Here is a 17,309-nt window from a genome sequence, read left to right on the forward strand (position 1 = left end):
ATAATAATAGTACAGCTAACATATTTACAGTAAGACAACAGTTTTGGTATTTGTCGCCAAATACCGTAGTTCTCAAAGACTGCTCTGGAATATTGTAAGTTAATTTACGAGGACTATGATTTGAACATAAGGAAAATATTTGAGCTTTAAATGGTTTCTGTTCTGGTTCAGCTTTTCCTCTTCGCTTTCCTCACTTTGTCCCAGGATCGACAGGAGTGGGGAGTGGGAGGGTGCCTGGGGGGAGGGGGGGGGGGGGGGGGGGGGAGGAATGTCGTATTTGGTCATGTGGTCATGCGCCAGACCAGTGTTTCCCAATCCGGACCTCCAAGTGCACTGTCTGGCAGGGAGCTTGGAGGGCGCAAAAATGTGGTCTGTCTGGCAGGGAGCTCGGAGGGAGCAGAAATGTGGTCTGTCTGGCAGGGAGCTCGGAGGGAGCAGAAATGTGGTCTGTCTGGCAGGGAGCTCGGAGGGAGCAGAAATGTGGTCTGTCTGGCAGGGAGCTCGGAGGGAGCAGAAATGTGGTCTGTCTGGCAGGGAGCTTGGAGGGCGCAAAAATGTGGTCTGTCTGGCAGGGAGCTCGGAGGGAGCAGAAATGTGGTCTGTCTGGCAGGGAGCTCGGAGGGAGCAGAAATGTGGTCTGTCTGGCAGGGAGCTCGGAGGGAGCAGAAATGTGGTCTGTCTGGCAGGGAGCTCGGAGGGCGCAAAAATGTGGTCTGTCTGGCAGGGAGCTCGGAGGGAGCAGAAATGTGGTCTGTCTGGCAGGGAGCTCGGAGGGAGCAGAAATGTGGTCTGTCTGGCAGGGAGCTCGGAGGGCGCAAAAATGTGGTCTGTCTGGCAGGGAGCTTGGAGGGAGCAGAAATGTGGTCTGTCTGGCAGGGAGCTTGGAGGGTACAAAAATGTGGACCGGCTGTGGGTCCCCGAGGACCGGACTGGGAAACACTGCTCGAAACAGTTTGGTCAGCTTGCGTTCTTTCTGCGGTTAGACTCTCTTCCGCCTCCGGTCGGATTCTTTAATTGCTTTTTCTTACCACCATATTAAGTCTGTAGGAAAAAGGCACTGACGTGACCTGCTGGAATTAACCGTCGATTGTTTATTTTAATGCTCTTTGTTAAATCGGGGAGATGGGTGTGACGAGCCAGGTGGATTCCCGTGATCGTTAAGGTACTGAGGATGAGGAGGTAGCCATTTTGGAGACAGCAGCATTACACGCTGGGGGACAGCATTTTCAGGTTCACTACCTGCCATTCTAACTACCGTTGTGATCTGCTCTCTGTGTGACACTAAAATAGTGTGGCTGTCACTTTCACGAAAGCAGGGACACTGACCCAAGCTTCATGCGCCTAAGACATCAGCAATGTTGGGAGACGAGGCCGGACAGCCAATCCCAGGCAGCTCGAAGTCGGCATGCTTGGCAAGAGATTCCTCCTGTCTTTAAGGCATCTGCCTGGAAAGCCCGTAACACACACCAATCTTAACTGGAGAGCCATATGTCTATATAAACTCACTATATAAACACACTTAACGAAACCTGTTTGTCCAGCACCATCAAGACAGAAGATATAAATGTTTAAAAATAATTTTAAAAAATTAAAAAATAAATCCCTCAGTATCAAAAGAACATAAATATTTAGCTTTCTCCTTTTTAGTCCTTTTAAAATTAAGAAATTAAATACCAACATGAAATATGCCATAAAAGATTTCATAATGGGTGCATTCGTCACTCCTGAAGCTACTACGCTTCAGTGTCAGGAAGTGACACGCTAACCCGGACATCCAACCAGTTTTGGTCGTTCAGGTTCACCCCCAAATGCCTTCAGGACAGTGGTGGAGCTCAGCACACAGTAAAAGAACGTGAGAACCATAGATAAAAAAAAAATGGCGTGTGGTTCGGAAAGGATGGAAAAACAAAAGATCAAAAAGGTCCCGTCCACTGAGGGTGATTCATGATTCTGACCCGGCATGTTTACAGCTGGGCTTGGACTGCCTGTAATTGTGCATAGCCTCAAAACCGCATGTGGCAGACGGGGCAATGATAGTGTTTTCTGAAGTATACTGGCTGTATACAGTCCGAGCCGCAATAGTAACTCGTATCAATAAAAAGTACCAGTTTCAGGGAAGATGGGCTTCAGCGATATCTATAAGTGAGCTTCTTTCTGGATTCCTGGCATTCTGCTAAGACCTGCTGGATGCAGTTCCCCCAGACCCCATGTAAGTAAAGGGGGGGGGGGGTGAATGTGGCCACCTTTCGAGGCACGTGTATTAGAATCTCTCCCCCACCCTTCCTTGGCATGGGGAATGAGGTGATCACGGAATGATTTGGATTCATCCAAAGAGGTTGCATGGAAGGATGATTCTCCTTTCAAATTCTTAAACTTGGGGGGTGGGATTGCTACAAAATGGGATGGTGAGGCACGTTAATGCTGGGGGGGGGGGTGAGAAGGGTTTGACAAAGTTAAGTAGTTAGAATACAGCGCAAACAGTCAGTAGAGTAAGGTAAGGTGGATTCCCAGTACTCTTGCTCTGTCCTGGTGATGTTGCTTTCTGCTGGTAGTCCTCAGTAGTTTGGGTGATATTCTAGAATACAAGCTCTTTTTCCTTGGCATTAGAATCTGACATCTAGCCACTGCACCTTCCTGCCTGGGTGCGGGAGGTGTCGATTAGGCAGAGCCACCTCCTGTCCCCTCACTCCACGTGGACCACGTCCCCTTTCTCTTCCAGGGAATCCGGCGAGCGCAGCTTGCAGTGGCCTGGGGCATGACGGGCGGCCAAGCGGGATGGCCGGGAGAAGCAGGAGGTCAGAGGCGGGGAAGTGCATTCGCAGGTCGACTCCTGCTTTGGGGTAAAGACAGTGCGATCAGGAGTGGATCTACATTTGACAATGCTCGAGGCTCGTTTCCTTTTTTAGGAGGCTACACTGGGGGTTACTTTGGGACAGTCGCCATGGTAACTTACCTCCGACATAGCCTGGCCCTGCTCATCCCGCGGACTCTGCTTCATGAACCTCTTGTTAACAATCTTGGTGACATTGTCATTCCCAGCCAATGTGGTGCTGGGGGGCCACTCTGGCTTCACCTCATTGGCTGGCATCCCCTCCCTGTGCGGCCCCTCCTCCGCAGCTGGCATGGGCGTCTGCGCCCTGCCACATACGTTGCGGAAGAACTCATGGACGATGCCGTATCTGTGGACGCCGGGCTCGCTGCTAGGTTTGCCAGCTGCCTTGGGGCCAGTGCTGGGGGCCTCCATCTTCCACAGGGACTCCACACTGCCTGAGTGCTCCACCACGTTGAAGAGGCTAGACAGGCCGTCGTTGAGGCCGCTGAGCACGGGACTGTCACGGGTTGTGGTGGAGCGGGCCCAGGCAGAACCATTCTGCCCACGGTGGTGCAGGTTCCACAGGCTCCGGTCCTTGGATCCATCCAGCTTGGAGGACGAGGCCGACACTCTGCGCTGGAGCTTGGGTGAGCCGTATTTGGGTGAGCAACATGGTCTCTCGATGCGGCTGTGGACCTTCTCGAGGGAGCTCGAGATCTGGCGCGAACGTGTTGATGCCAGTGAGGACACCCGTGGTGGTAGGACCTTGGTATGGAGACTGCTACTCCTGGGTCCCTCAGTCTGGAGGCCCACGCTGACAAACTGGGCTGTCTGGGTTCCGGTGCTGGCCACGCCCACTGTCTGGCACGCGGTATCCTTGCACTTCCTCTCCAGGGAGCTGGACCGAATGGCTTGCCGGACACAGTTGGTCATCTCCTTCATGTCATCGCTCAGGTTGCCTGAGATCTCCAGGTCGTGGAATGGCGAGGGAAGGCCGGCTGAGGCCACGGAGGCAGGTCCGTTTTCTAGCAGTTCCCGATGCTGCTTGGAGAACTTGCAGAGCCATCTGTCATAGGTGCTGGGAGCAGGTTCCTCCTTGTCCCCAGGTCCTCGGGTCCCTTCACCAATGTGCGAGCTTCCTGGCTCAGCCTGTGGCGATCCCTTGGCCAAGCATCTCTCCATACGTCGAACCACGGGTGGGCTGTAATAGATGCGGATCCCAGTCTTGTCGGGAGCCGTGTAGCTCCTCTGGATGTGCTTGAGGCTCAGGTCCAGGCCTGGGAAGCTGCTGGTAGTGGTAGGACAATCCCAGGTTTTGAAAGGATCTCCCTTCTCTAGAAGAGCTACCTCGCTGGTGAGGTACTTCCAATTCTTCTTGTTCAGGTCATTCAAGTCAGAGTGGGTTAGGAGGTTGGGCAGGACACCAGGCTGTCCATTCCGTCCCTTAACATTAATCCCATCAATTTCACACATAGGGGCAAAAGGACAGGTTTCTGGAAGATTCTCAAATTCTGGCACCGAAGAGATGGATTTGGTCCTGCAAATTACAAATGAACAGAGGAAAGAGGTGAAGACAACAACTGGATGGTACTCTATAGAACATGGAACACCAACTGTTGGAACTCCAGCATGTAACCGTCCCAACTACTAATCCATCCAACTCCCGGCCCCCAGGTGGCAAAATCAATCGATGGGGGTTACCCCCACCCTGACCGCAGTGGACCTCAGTATTGTGTTGCTGATAGAATTTGGGAGAAAACACTTGGAGATGTCTGCTCATGAAGATCTGCACAGTTGAGAGGAACCTCACCTCTTCACATCTGCTTCTGATGATCCCCCCTTTTCTGGAATCTTCTCTGGCTGCAAGACAGTACAAGAAGTCGAAGTTGAGAAAAATTTAAACACTCGGGAAGGAAGACACAATAACCTTCTGAAATGGATCATCTCTGTCATTTGACTATGTGGAAATGATCTAGAAATTCCAGCTGTGCAAAGACACATCAGGGAACATGACTCTTATCAGTTGCACAGTTGTACTGCTAATTTGAATCCCATATTCTTGCTTCCACAAGGTCATGGAGCATTAACCAAATGACGGTCTTTGACGGACCCTCATGCACACCTTTCATGCACACTCCTCGTGCACACCAGGTGCCCTACTCAATCTCCTAGCCCACACGTAAGCAGCAGAAGCCGACACCACAAAGAACCTGCACGACTCTTCTCGTGCAGTTGGCTTCTGCCACTTGTGTGTTATAGCTTAACTTTTGTTCCTGTCTACTTTTCCTGGGTTCAGCAAAGAAACAAAAAGAGCCCAGACTGACTGCCTAATGGCCCGGAAGAGGCAGAAGATCCATGGGAATGTGCTTTTCCTGTTTTTTAGGAATGGGCCTCAATCTGCGGCAGACTGGACCGGGTCCAGACAGGCAGTAGGTCCTGCCAAGTGGAGCAAGGCTTTTTTTTGTAGGGACCCAGAGCTGACTGGGGCCCATTAAATCGAACAGGAAGAAGGGTGACCAGATCAATGCCTGAGGGTCCTTTTCAGCTCTGGTACATGAATGGACGATCACTCTTTAGGAGATAAAACACTGATGGCATGCTTAGTGATAAATAGAACAACAGTGAAGCTGGATGTGTACGACACGGGATTTTCAACAGCTGGCCGCCACAAATATCAACTGGCCTTGATCCATTACGGGATTTAATTTACTGTTTGGCAGCATCGACGAACGGTTCCGACCGTGTACCGCAAGCCCAGAAACCATCCTTAGTCACTAAACAGCGATCCCTACTCCCTGTGACCAAGCAGAGTACTTTACGCATGACTAATCCCCCGGCTTCCTCAGAGGAGCACGGCTACGGTTCCATGCTACTGCGCATCATGAGCACCCACTTCCTGTCCTCTGGCTGCGGATGAATCCTCGTGAGTAAGCTTCCCCCACACGTCGTCCCTGAACCCACAGCTTGCCATCATAGTAGCTGCCTACGGAAATTCGCCGGCTTTTTCGACGAGTGCCGCCGGAGACACGAAATCACTACGTCTGCATCATAATGACACACTGTCTCTCCGTGGTAGTTCGTCGTGATGCCATTGTCTTGGAAAAATCAAATCTTCTCCATAAATAGGGGACATAAAAAAGGAGTAATAAAAAAAGAAAAAAAGGAGGAAAATGGAAGGGAACGCAGGGCAGGTTCCCAGGGGCCAGGCGGAGGTGCAGGTGCTGGCGGCTAACCTGGCCGGCCTTGGCCTGTGTGTCTCGCAGCCGCTGCTCCCACTGGCCACGCTCCTGATTGAATCGCTCCAGCAGTTCCAGCTTCTCGCGGCTCCAGTTACGCTCGTTGATCTGCAGCTGCTTGGTCAGGTCCATGACGGCGGCGTAGGAGTCGGCCAGCAGGTGCTGGTGCTCCTCGCGCTCCCTCCTTAACGCCACCTTCAGCTCTGGGGCCTCCTTCTCAGCCGCCAATCCCGCTTTCCCCGTTTTGGACTCCAGCTGTGAGGGGGTGGGATGGGGGAGGGGTGGCTGGTTAGCACATGGCTGTGAGGACGCCCATGTTTCTGGACGTTTTCAGGCATTAAATTTGGCAGATTATGCATAAAAGATACAAAAATAGACTGATATATTTTTTGATGATGAATAAAGAATTAAATAATATGCGAGGATATTTAAAAAAAGACAATCAGATATACAGCGCCCTCCACAATTATCGGCACCCCTTTCGTAAAAAGGGTTAGAAAAAAATCCACCTTTTAGTGAAGTGGCTTCATCTCACACTGAAAAAATTAGAAAAATCCAACCTTTCAATATAATAAATTTAATCAAAGAAAAACAAATCCTTCATCAAGAAATAATTATTTTCAACAGAAACACTGAATGAAAGGTTGGATTTTTCTATTTTTTTCAGTGCGAGATGAAGTTACTTTACCAGAAGGTGGATTTTTTCTAACCCTTCTTTACAAATCTTTACAAGGCGTGCCAATAATTGCGGAGGGTGCTGTATATATAAACTATTTAAGAAACAAAACCAGCAACACACCAATTCTCTCAAAACTAACTACAAAACTTGCAAATGCGTAATTTACAATAGGTATGTTTCTAACCTTTTCTTTTAACAGTTGTTGCTTGTTTCTGAGGCAATGCAGTCCCACAATCAACCCCAGACCCATTCGGTCACTATATTAAACGCAGCGGTCAACATCAGTCTCCTCTATTCCAGCATGCGATCTTCTTTCTGAAGTTTTTGAAGCAGACCTTTGGTGGCTCAAGTGAGCCGCAAAACCCATCGGTTGTACACAAACACAACAGTGGTGTTTTGTCCTGGACATGAATGAGGAAACGTTACGAGGGAAATATGGGAAGAGTGCCAAGGCATCCATTTTTTCCGGGTTCTGGTCAAAAAGTCGCCCAACCTTGAAGGCCCAGAGCGGGGGCGATTTGCCATCGGCTTCCACCCCCTGCCTTTCACTCTACGCCAAGGTGAGAAGCCGGGATGGAAGGAATGATGCTGAAATACAGCTTGCTGAACGCAGTAAATCTGCCCCGACATCCCATCAGCACGGTGCGGTTCGGGTTCCCATTTTTCTTGCAGCCCGTCTGCCAGCCTCCCGTAAAACACTGGAACTGCAGCTGGCCGCCTTCCTTCACTGCAGTTCTGAGACCAAATTAACGTCACTGGCATCGATTCTTATGGAAGGTCCTCAAAGGGGGAGATTCTGAATCACCGGCTTTGCCGCTTTTTGGGATAATGACTTATTGCAAACTCTGCAGAAAGCTTAGAGACACACAAAAGCTGTACGACGGGCCGAAGATGTAGTCTAGTACAACGGTTGGGCTCTGCTGGAGCTTTTTAGGGAAAGACCAAAGCTTGCTAGAGATTTTAGTGAGATTTCAGACCATGGATATTTCTGTCATTGGGGGCTGAACTCCTTTGGAGACGGCAGAGCTGAAGCACTCGGTAGGATTGCTCTCCCGACGTTAACGCGAGTATGGAGGGCAGCTGCTCACCTGCGCAATGTGACTCTTAAGCTCAGTGCGCTCCGCCTCCCACGAAGCCTTTGCTCGGGCAAACTGCTGGGTGAGCTCCTGGGACCCCTGCCGTTCTTCTCGTAGCTCTGTGGTCAGGTCATGTAGCGCCCCCTTCAGGTCTGCCAAGGTGCTGCTCAGCCCACTGGTCTGTGAAAACTTCGTAGTTTAATTAATTATGAACTGACCGGTACTTCTATTCACTATAGTTTGTTTACTTTATGCAGCCAATAACGAACCATCATCGAATAGCTGATATGCCTTTGGGACAAGGAAGCCGTTCGATTTGTTGGACAATAACACCAGGAAAAGCAGTCCCATTATGAAATCTTTTAGACATTTTGTAATCTTCACAACTTGTACACTATGTCAGATGCTGTTGACCCAACAACTCTCTTCTCAAAAATTACTGTAGCTCTCTGTGACATTCTTAAACACGTCCCCCCAGCTCTGGGACAGTTCTGACAGACATCTCAGTGGGCTTGCACCTGTTTGATGGTCCGTTCCAGCTGACACACGTCCTTGGCCACCGGGCTGGATTCCTCCTCTGTCACGGAGGCCTTGTTGTCCCCCTGATGGGAGGCCAGGCCCTCCTCCTCCAGCAGCAGGTAGAGGTCCTTCACATTGTTCACCTGAGGACAGAATTCTGTTTACCCCCAGAACCTTTGAAACACAACAGTACATTTGAATATACTCACTCGACTTTCCCTCTATACCCACTATTGCAGCACTGAAAGGGTTAATGCAGTGCCCTCTAATGGACGTCAAAATAAAAGTCCCCCACGCTTGCATACCTCTAGGATGTCCTTCCCTTCTCCCTCCAGCTTCTTGCCCAGCCTCCACTGTTTGAGGAGCCACCGCAATTTCAGGCTGAGCAGCAGCAGGTTCTGCTTCAGCTGCTGGGATTCCTGCACCATTAGGTTCCTCTCCTGACTCCAGAACTTCTGCTGGAGGCGGGTCTGCAGGCTCAGACTCTGCAGCTGGAAGTCCCTCCGCACCAGGGCCTTCTGGTGCTCCTCTTGCAGCTGGGAAGTGAGGAGGCCGGGGGGAGGGGGATTAAGAACGGGGGGGGGTTGGTGGAAGGGAGCGGGTGCCAACAGAAAGTGAAGTCGTGAAGGAATGGATGACTGGGAGGACTGGGAGGACTGGGAGGACTGGGAGGACTGGGAGGACTGGGAGGAGACTTTAGGGAGCTGTTGGGGGGGGGTGAGTGCAGTGTGAGGGGAGTCCATGGTGCTGCTGTTGTCTTAGTAACAGCTGGTACCTGCGCCAGTTTCTGAGTGCCCTCCCGGCGTGCCTGCCTCTCCTGGGACACCTGCTCCTGACTACTCTGCACAGCGTCCCTGGCCTCCGACAGCAGAACCTGCAGCTCCTGGATGTGGTCTAGCTGCTGGGGAGAGGAGATGGCGAGGATGTCAGGCGCGAGGTAAATGCTCCCCCCCCCCGACGACTGTAGGGGAGAGAGATGGTTCGTCTGGAGGGGGCCCAGCCGTGCCTCCTGTCTGATTTACGGGCCTTCGGACATGCGCCGGGCCGCCATCCCTGCTTCAGGCGATCCAGAGCATCCCTGTGAGGCCGTTCTGGAAAAGAGCATCGCTCCATTTCTGCATAGCGCCAGAGATCCAGAAGAAAATTCCCAATCAGCTACAGCTGGGATAGGAAGCCGATTTTACCGCGGTGTCCAGTTTGAGCCCGATCGTTGCTCCCTGTGACCGTTTCCCCATTTGCTCGACGGCCATCGCTGTGCCACTTTCCACAACGTGACCCCATGACTCTCCAAAGCAGCCTACGATAGCAGTCCCGGCATCGGCAAATCGTCACTTGCCGACTTGATGGTGTGACGACTAATATGTCCGATACGAAACCGGCCACCAAGACAAGAACTTTTATTTAGATAATTCTGGAATAACCCTTCTGAAGTTCGATCTAAAATTAACTCAACTCCTCCTAAATGCTAATGATAGCAGAGAGATACTGAGGCTCAGTTAGATTGGAGCAGCCGGTCGTGCACCATCGCCTGCGATTCGGGAAAGCCGTGAGACTCCTGGGGGGGTGAAGTCCACTGCGGAACAAAACGCCACACACCAGAAGTAATTCTCATTTTATTTTCTGCTTTTGAGAACAATAAAAGAACATCCTGTGGAAGGAGATGGTGCCATTGTGTTGATCTCAGGTATCTCGGCCTTATAGCCTGGACAGACTTCCCGTTATAACCTGTGTTACCATAGAGACTGTTTACCTAAAGGTCAAATCAACAAGGCTGTGGGCAAGCTCTTGACTGCATGCAGCTGTTCCAAAACATTTCACTGAACTGATCTAAGAATATTCCAGAAGGGGCACCCTGTGATTGTAAGTCAACTGACACACCTCTGTGGTGTCGGTCTCCTTTCCCTCTGGCTGCTGGGTATCCTGGTCCTTTTCCTTGTTGTCCGCCTCCTCTGTCTTGCTTAGGTGCACGTTCTGACCTTTGACCCGATGCTCTGATTGGTCCCTAAAGTCAGGCTGCTGCATGCATGGGCAAGTTAATGAAAACAGAACAAAGGATAAAGAGAGGGGAGGCAGGACAGAGGAGGAAGGCGGAGGAGGAGAGGGGGGACCGGGAGGGTGTTTATGGGCCACAAAGGGGGGGGGGGGAGGAAGAGGAGGAGGAAGAGGAGGATAAGGGGAGGGGTTCCAGAAACAAAATGGGACAAATTGATGGTTTCCATAAAGAACATCAAGAGAACTTACAAGACGAAGAAAAGTATGTAAAGAAAAAACAGTTTTGCCACAGCGGCATAAGACAGCATGGAGAACAGAACCAGAACAAAAATGAGGACTAAGAACAACGACTGCGGGGGGGGGGGGGGGGGGGAAGAGGAACAGAAAATCAAAAAAAAAGAATAGAGGAGAAGAGCAGAAGAAGGAGAAGAAGAGAGAGAGGAAGTAGGAAAAGGGGAAAAACGTGTGCAGAAACCGTCGGCTATGATGCTCATGCAATGGGGGGAGAGACGACGCGGGGATTAGCCTCTGATGGAGACTTCCGGAAGCCTCCCATGGCCAGTTTCAGTCCGATGCGCTTGGCCTCATACCAGGAGAAGCTGGATGCTCGGGTGCCTACCTCGGCTGAGGACTACAGCTGACGGTCAACACCAGCAGCTCCAAACTAATACTGTCCATCCATTAATCCATCCATCTCAAAGAAATGGTTACATATATAAGGACAAAAATGCTGCTAGTACCATAATTTTCTGCTCCTGGATGCTATGTAAAATACACAGCTGGTCTTTAACTTCCACGCTGCACATTAAAGCCAGCAGGATATTCAGTCTAATGGTATTTTATTAGGAATATCTTTTGGGGAATTCCATTAGAGGCTGATAGGTGTCAGTCTGTGTGTACGTGACCAGCATGCACCCGATTCTGGAAATTTTAAGTGCGGGGGTGTTAGTGAGCTTTGGCATGGGATATAAAGGAGAGGGATAAAGAAAAAAATGTTGCGAAGGAGGGGAGAGTCCAGGGAACGGAGGAAATCAAAACAAAAGGCAGGGGTTCGTAGTGGCCTCACCTTCCGCTCGACCGTTGCCTCCCTGCTCTTGCCCTGGTCCTCGGTGTTGCCGCTCTCCAGCGAGAGCCCCTCCACTGCCTCCCTGACCCTCAGGGCCTCCACCCGGTCTATGAAGGACAGCAGCTGCGTCTGCAGGGTGCCCAGCCGGCCATTCAGCGCCTCCATCAGGGGCAGATCCTGGTTCTTCTCTGGCTCTGCCGGTTCGTTAGGGCAGGATGCTGTCTTGCGGTAGGGGATCAGCCAGCCTGAGCCGGATGCAGTCAGAAGCTGGATGGCGGTGGTGACCAGGTGTGCTTGGTCCCTCACGGCCAGGAGGGCCTCATAGTCCTTCAGTTTAAGGCCCTGCAGGGTGGCCTCGACGTGCCTGCCCCGCCCGCCCTCCGCCGCCGTCTTTTCCGCCTCGGCTGGCGCGCTGCTCTCGCCGCCCACAGGCCCCTCGCGGCGCTGCTGGCACGGCACACACTCGGCAGAGTCGCCCGCCTCGGCGTCCGTCTCCATGGCGAGCCGCGAGTAGGATGCGAGGTCGCAGCGCTGCAGGTTGGACAGCAACACACGGTTCTCATACTGCAGCTTCTTCACCTTGCCGCTGAGCTCGCCGATCTGCAGCCGCGCATTACGCAGCTCCTCCTGCGGCGGCTCGCCCACTGCGCAGCCATCGCCGGCGTCCTCATCCACCACCGTCCCCACCGCCAGGTCCCCCTCGGGCTCCTGCTCCGATTTGTAGCGGTTTAGCTCGTTCATCAGCAGCTTGTTCTGCTCCTCCATCTCCAGCAGGGAGCGCCGCAGCAGCTCTGCCTCCTCCTCCACGAACTGCAGGTGCCTCTGCAGCTCCACGGTGCTGTCTCCCGTGGCCACGCCCCCTCCCAGTGCCAGAGGCCCCGCCCCCCCAGGCAGTTCCTGGCACTTCATATCGTCCATCTCGGCTCGCAGGCCCCGGTTCTCCACCTCTAGCTCCACAATGCGGCGACTCAGCAGGTTGGCTTCCTCCTCCACCAGCTTGAGGTGAACCTTGACCTCAGCCTCGCGGCTGTGGGGTGAGTCGGCCACCTCCTCCACGGACAGGGAGGCGTCCAGGTCTCCGTAGAGCGAGCGGTACTTGGCTAGCTCCTCCCGCATGCCCTCACTCTCCTTAGCCATTTTGGTCAGCTTCTTGCACATGAGCGCTGATTCCTCCTTGGCGAAGTGGAGCTGGCATTTGAGGTCGGAACTATCCTCCTGAGGACCACAAGTGACACCCCAAGTGAGCACCCCCATCTCAGTGAGACAGCTGTGCCCCCCCCATTCTGCATGTGCAGGGCTGTGGGGCCGATCCCGGAAGCTATGGGCAGGAAATAACCCAGAATGGGGTGCCAACCCACCTCCTTCAACATGTTTTTGGACTGTGGGGGGAAACCAGATTCCCCAGAGGAAACCCCCACAATGAGAACATGTAAACTACACACTCACAGAGCCAGGGCGGAGACTCGAACCCTGGACCCAGAGGTTTGAGTACTACTGTGCCAGTGTGCCACCCCCAGATGGATACATGCGTATCTAAATACATTAACCTTCCATTGTTATATTTATTTAGTTATTGTTTTATTTTTAAACATTTATTTCCTTAATATTCTTTTTTAAGGTGCTCTATTAATGCATTGTGTACTTTCTATATCTGTCTGCACTATACATATTGCCTTTGCACTTTGTCTTTGTCTTGCACTGAGTGTTTGGTTGTCCGCACTTTACGTTCCTTGCCGCTGTTTGCAGCAGAATTTCTCCTGAGATCATTAAAGTTCATGTTGCTCTTATCTCGTCTCCTAATATAATCCCGCCCACCAACTCGGGATGAAAAACTCTAGAGGACTTGGATCTGCTGTCGATTCCCTTGATGACTTGTGCCCGTTTCTCGAAAATATGACGGAAAGTACTAGGAGGTTTGCTGGGGAATTTCAGAGATTTCATCATAAGTCAGAATTCCCAAGATCGCACGGCTGCGTGAGCAGGATCAGCGCAGTGCACAGACAAGAAAGCTAAGCTCATAAGATGCAGAGTGTGCTTTTCGGCTGCCTCTGGGAAATACACACGTGTGTAGTTTGACATTGTTAGATAGATAGTTTGTGCATTAAAAATGAAACCGGTTTCATACAACTGCAAGTTTGTGTGTAATGAAACCGGGTCCATTTTCATTACTGGAGTGGGAGCCAGGTGGGGCTAAACATCCCCCCACGGGCTTGAATTCCCAGCAAGATGCATAAACACGACACGATTTTCTACATGCAGCCATTGGGACGGAGAAGGGGATCGATTCTGCCTTTACACCAGATCAGAGCTGCGGTCCCAGGGGCCTGGGCTGCTGCCTGCTACCTGCCCCCCTCCCCCGCCTGCGGCTCAGGGCACCTCTGCCCGAGTTCCCCCACCCTACCTGTGGAGAGGGCTTCTTCTCTGCTTTGTTCGGCTGCCGGGAATTCCTCTTTTTCAGTGAATTCTGTCAAAAGAAACACAACAGATTTATGGCTTGGGAGGAAATCTCATATATGCGAGACGCCTGGCTAGCACACAGCTGCCAGAGCCGTGAATCAGCGGGCGTGTGTAAATAAGGGGGGAGACGGATCGTCCGGGTGTGTCACGGTACAGGCTGGAGACACACACACACAGTATATTCCTATAATTGTGAATTTATTCCTGTCTATGGGCAGACCCCTGATCCTAACTATGATAATCCGAAGCCAGCCCTAACCTTAATCATAAGTAACCAAACAAAATACAAGACTTTTTAATTTTTAATTTTTTGATCGCAATCAGATTCACAGATTGAGGTTTATATTGTTCGAACCTGAAAAATCTCCCCCAAGCTAAAAAGTAACACATTTTACTGCGTTGTGGGGACACAGTATGCTAGATGTCAACCTATACACACACTACCACATGGAGACACACACACCGCTCAGACACACGTGCCGTTTTCTGTCACGCTATGCGGCGCTGCAATATCTCCAGCAGCCATCTCCATGGCAACCGCCCAAAATGATGAATGCGCTACGGCAAGCAGCGAAGAGGCCCACAGATTATTCTCCCGCTGGAGTGTCTGCCTTGCTCTCGAACACAAAGAGTGGAATAAGTCAGACGCTAGCGGGTGGGCAAGTGGGCGGGAAAGCAGCAGGAAACACCGCGGGGTCTGCGAGCGATCGGACACAAAGCCGCGTGGGGTCAGTGGCTCTCGTTGCATGTCTGCTCGCCGGCAGCACGTCGCAATTCAGCTGTGGGGAAAAAAAATCACCAACGGGCTCCAAAACTTCACTGCTAAATCGATTAACTCTCCCCGCACTCTGACTGCGGCCTCGATTTCGCATCGATCCAGTTTCTGATACAGTTCACCTCTCTCTCGTTTGATCAGGTCTGTCGCTAAGGGCGACGAGGAAGCACAGCCCCGCCTTCCCCAGAGCAGAGGCACACAAACACAGGGCACATGCAGTGCAAGGTCTCTGGGCTGATGCAACCTGGCAAAGCGCCTGAGTGAAGGAGCCCCACCATCCCTGGGCATTTAGGCAAACACATCCAGACCTAATATGGGACACAAACAGTCATGCAGGACCGGCGGGGGGGGGGGGGGGGGGGGGGGGAATATGTGGGAAAATCGGCAAAGCTGAACAGACAAATAAAACGCTGACTTCAGGTATCTCCCACGCTGAGAGGACCCCCCCTGCCCCCACCCCCCATGTCTGCAAGGGAACGTCACGCTACCTGCCTGGTAATCATACACCTCCCATGCCTCAGCCATGTACCTGCAGAAATCTGAGCCAATCCTACCGCCAAGCCCAGGCTGACTTTTGTAGAGAACGACATCCGTAAGGGATACTTTTCATGACACAACCTGCAAAGTTCAGGAAGCGAAACCCACACAATGTTACATTTACACTGAAGATCAAAATGCAAGATTTGCATTTGGTTATAATCTGTAGCATGCTGAAGAGTATAATGGAGGTCTACATATAAGGAGATAAAAGTGTATGAGAGTAAGCTGACCAGTAAGTGTATGAGAGTATGCTGACCAGTAAGCGTATGAGAGTATGCTGACCAGTAAGCGTATGAGAGTATGCTGACCAGTAAGCGTATGAGAGTAAGCTGACCAGTAAGCGTATGAGAGTATGCTGACCAGTAAGCGTATGAGAGTATGCTGACCAGTAAGCGTATGAGAGTATGCTGACCAGTAAGCGTATGAGAGTATGCTGACCAGTAAGCCTATGAGAGTATGCTGACCAGTAAGCGTATGAGAGTATGCTGACCAGTAAGCGTATGAGAGTATGCTGACCAGTAAGCGTATGAGAGTATGCTGACCAGTAAGCGTATGAGAGTATGCTGACCAGTAAGCGTATGAGAGTATGCTGACCAGTAAGCGTATGAGAGTATGCTGACCAGTAAGCGTATGAGAGTATGCTGACCAGTAAGTGTATGAGAGTAAGCTGCCCAGTAAGTGTATGAGAGTATGCTGACCAGTAAGTGTATGAGAGTATGCTGACCAGTAAGTGTATGAGAGTATGCTGACCAGTAAGTGTATGAGAGTATGCTGACCAGTAAGTATATGAGAGTATGCTGACCAGTAAGTGTATGAGAGTAAGCTGACCAGTAAGTGTATGAGAGTATGCTGACCAGTAAGTGTATGAGAGTATGCTGACCAGTAAGTGTATGAGAGTATGCTGACCAGTAAGTGTATGAGAGTATGCTGACCAGTAAGTGTATGAGAGTAAGCTGACCAGTAAGTATATGAGAGTATGCTGACCAGTAAGTGTAAAACTGTGCCAGCTGACGAAGCACCATCTGTGAGTCGTGTTTGAATACTCTGATCTATCTGAATACTCTGGTCTCCGCTTACCTCACAGCTCCAAAGGGTTAGACAGGGAGGTCAAGATCACCTCATTGATACAGGGGGCTTGGAAATGCTGACTCTACAGATTAACAATGTTGTGAGTCCCAACCAATCTAGGTAGATGGTGATACGACCTGGGGGGGGGGGGGGTTCCTCTTACAGTTACATTAATGCCTCCATCAGGCATTGAGACAATAGACGGCACCGCCGACGCCTCACACTGCCCCTGGAAATCAGGAGTCAGTCTGCTGCTAAAACAACAAAGACAGAAGCATCAGGTTTCAGTCGACAGTAAACGCTGCAGGCGTCACGAACGACCGCAGTGTGGGGGCTTATGCTATGCCTCCCCACGACTGCTCTGCTGGGCTGCGGCTGAGGGGAACCTTGGGGCGGCGGGGGCTGTTCAAAGGGCTTTGAAGATCTGAGGCTGAGGATGGGGGGTGTTTATAAAGACCCCCCCCCCCCTTGCCTCCCATCTTCTCTATCAAAACACAGGCATTACAGGAAAGAGGCAGGGATTACAGGGAGCTGCCCAAGTGGCTCTTTGGGCATCAACAGCGCCAGTGTATTACATGGCAACCAAAACGTCAACACTGCTGCCCTATATATGCCTTACTACCAGGTCCCGAAAGGAGAAAGGGTTACTACCGGGTCCTGACAGGAGAAAGAATTACTATCATGACCCGTCAGGGGAATGGGTTAGTACTAGGTCCTGACAGGAGAATGGGTTACAATCAGGTCCTGTCTAGGGGATAGAGTTACTAACAGGTCCCAACAGGAGATAGGGTTACTACCAGGTCCTGTCAGGGGTAAGGCGACCTTCTGCAGTGCAATGAATATGTGGAAAAATGCAGATGATGATGATGACAATGATGAAGATGGCAATGATTATCCTTGCACTTCCTCCACTGAAGGCAGATGAGATTCAAGAGAGCCACTGGGCCGCTCCACTCACAGCCGCTATCGCAGACCATAATCGGTCTCCATGGCAGCCACTCCTGCCGCCCTTCAGCTGAGTGGCTAACGACGAAGCCTAGAGCCGATCAGGGGAGATAAGCCGGGACCCTCCCAGGGTGAGATGACTGC

The 17,309-nt window shown here is 51.5% G+C and overlaps 1 protein-coding gene across 6 annotated transcripts in view; it reads right to left on the reverse strand.

Annotated features, from left to right (window-relative positions):
• Positions 1–242: 242 nt before the first annotated feature.
• The window catches only part of soga1 (suppressor of glucose, autophagy associated 1), a 32,132-nt gene continuing 15,065 nt past the window's right edge, over positions 243–17,309 (reverse strand). Inside the window, exons 4-14 of one of the 6 annotated variants that reach the window (XM_049005450.1) lie at positions 13,782–13,844; positions 11,381–12,595; positions 10,201–10,335; positions 9,098–9,223; positions 8,628–8,858; positions 8,322–8,465; positions 7,816–7,983; positions 6,046–6,303; positions 4,623–4,672; positions 2,954–4,349; positions 243–2,833 (exon numbers count right to left, since the gene is read on the reverse strand). In XM_049005450.1, coding sequence (XP_048861407.1) covers positions 2,684–2,833; positions 2,954–4,349; positions 4,623–4,672; positions 6,046–6,303; positions 7,816–7,983; positions 8,322–8,465; positions 8,628–8,858; positions 9,098–9,223; positions 10,201–10,335; positions 11,381–12,595; positions 13,782–13,844 — 3,936 coding nt within the window. In that variant the 3' untranslated portion in view covers positions 243–2,683. Of the gene's footprint in view, positions 2,834–2,953; positions 4,350–4,622; positions 4,673–6,045; positions 6,304–7,815; positions 7,984–8,321; positions 8,466–8,627; positions 8,859–9,097; positions 9,224–10,200; positions 10,339–11,380; positions 12,596–13,781; positions 13,845–17,309 lie in introns of all 6 variants that reach the window. The other 5 variants (XM_049005449.1, XM_049005447.1, XM_049005448.1 and 2 more) reach the window with 5 other exon arrangements.

The sequence above is a fragment of the Brienomyrus brachyistius genome, unplaced genomic scaffold (genome assembly GCF_023856365.1).
Source record: "Brienomyrus brachyistius isolate T26 unplaced genomic scaffold, BBRACH_0.4 scaffold314, whole genome shotgun sequence".
Classification (NCBI taxonomy): Eukaryota; Metazoa; Chordata; class Actinopteri; order Osteoglossiformes; family Mormyridae; genus Brienomyrus; species Brienomyrus brachyistius.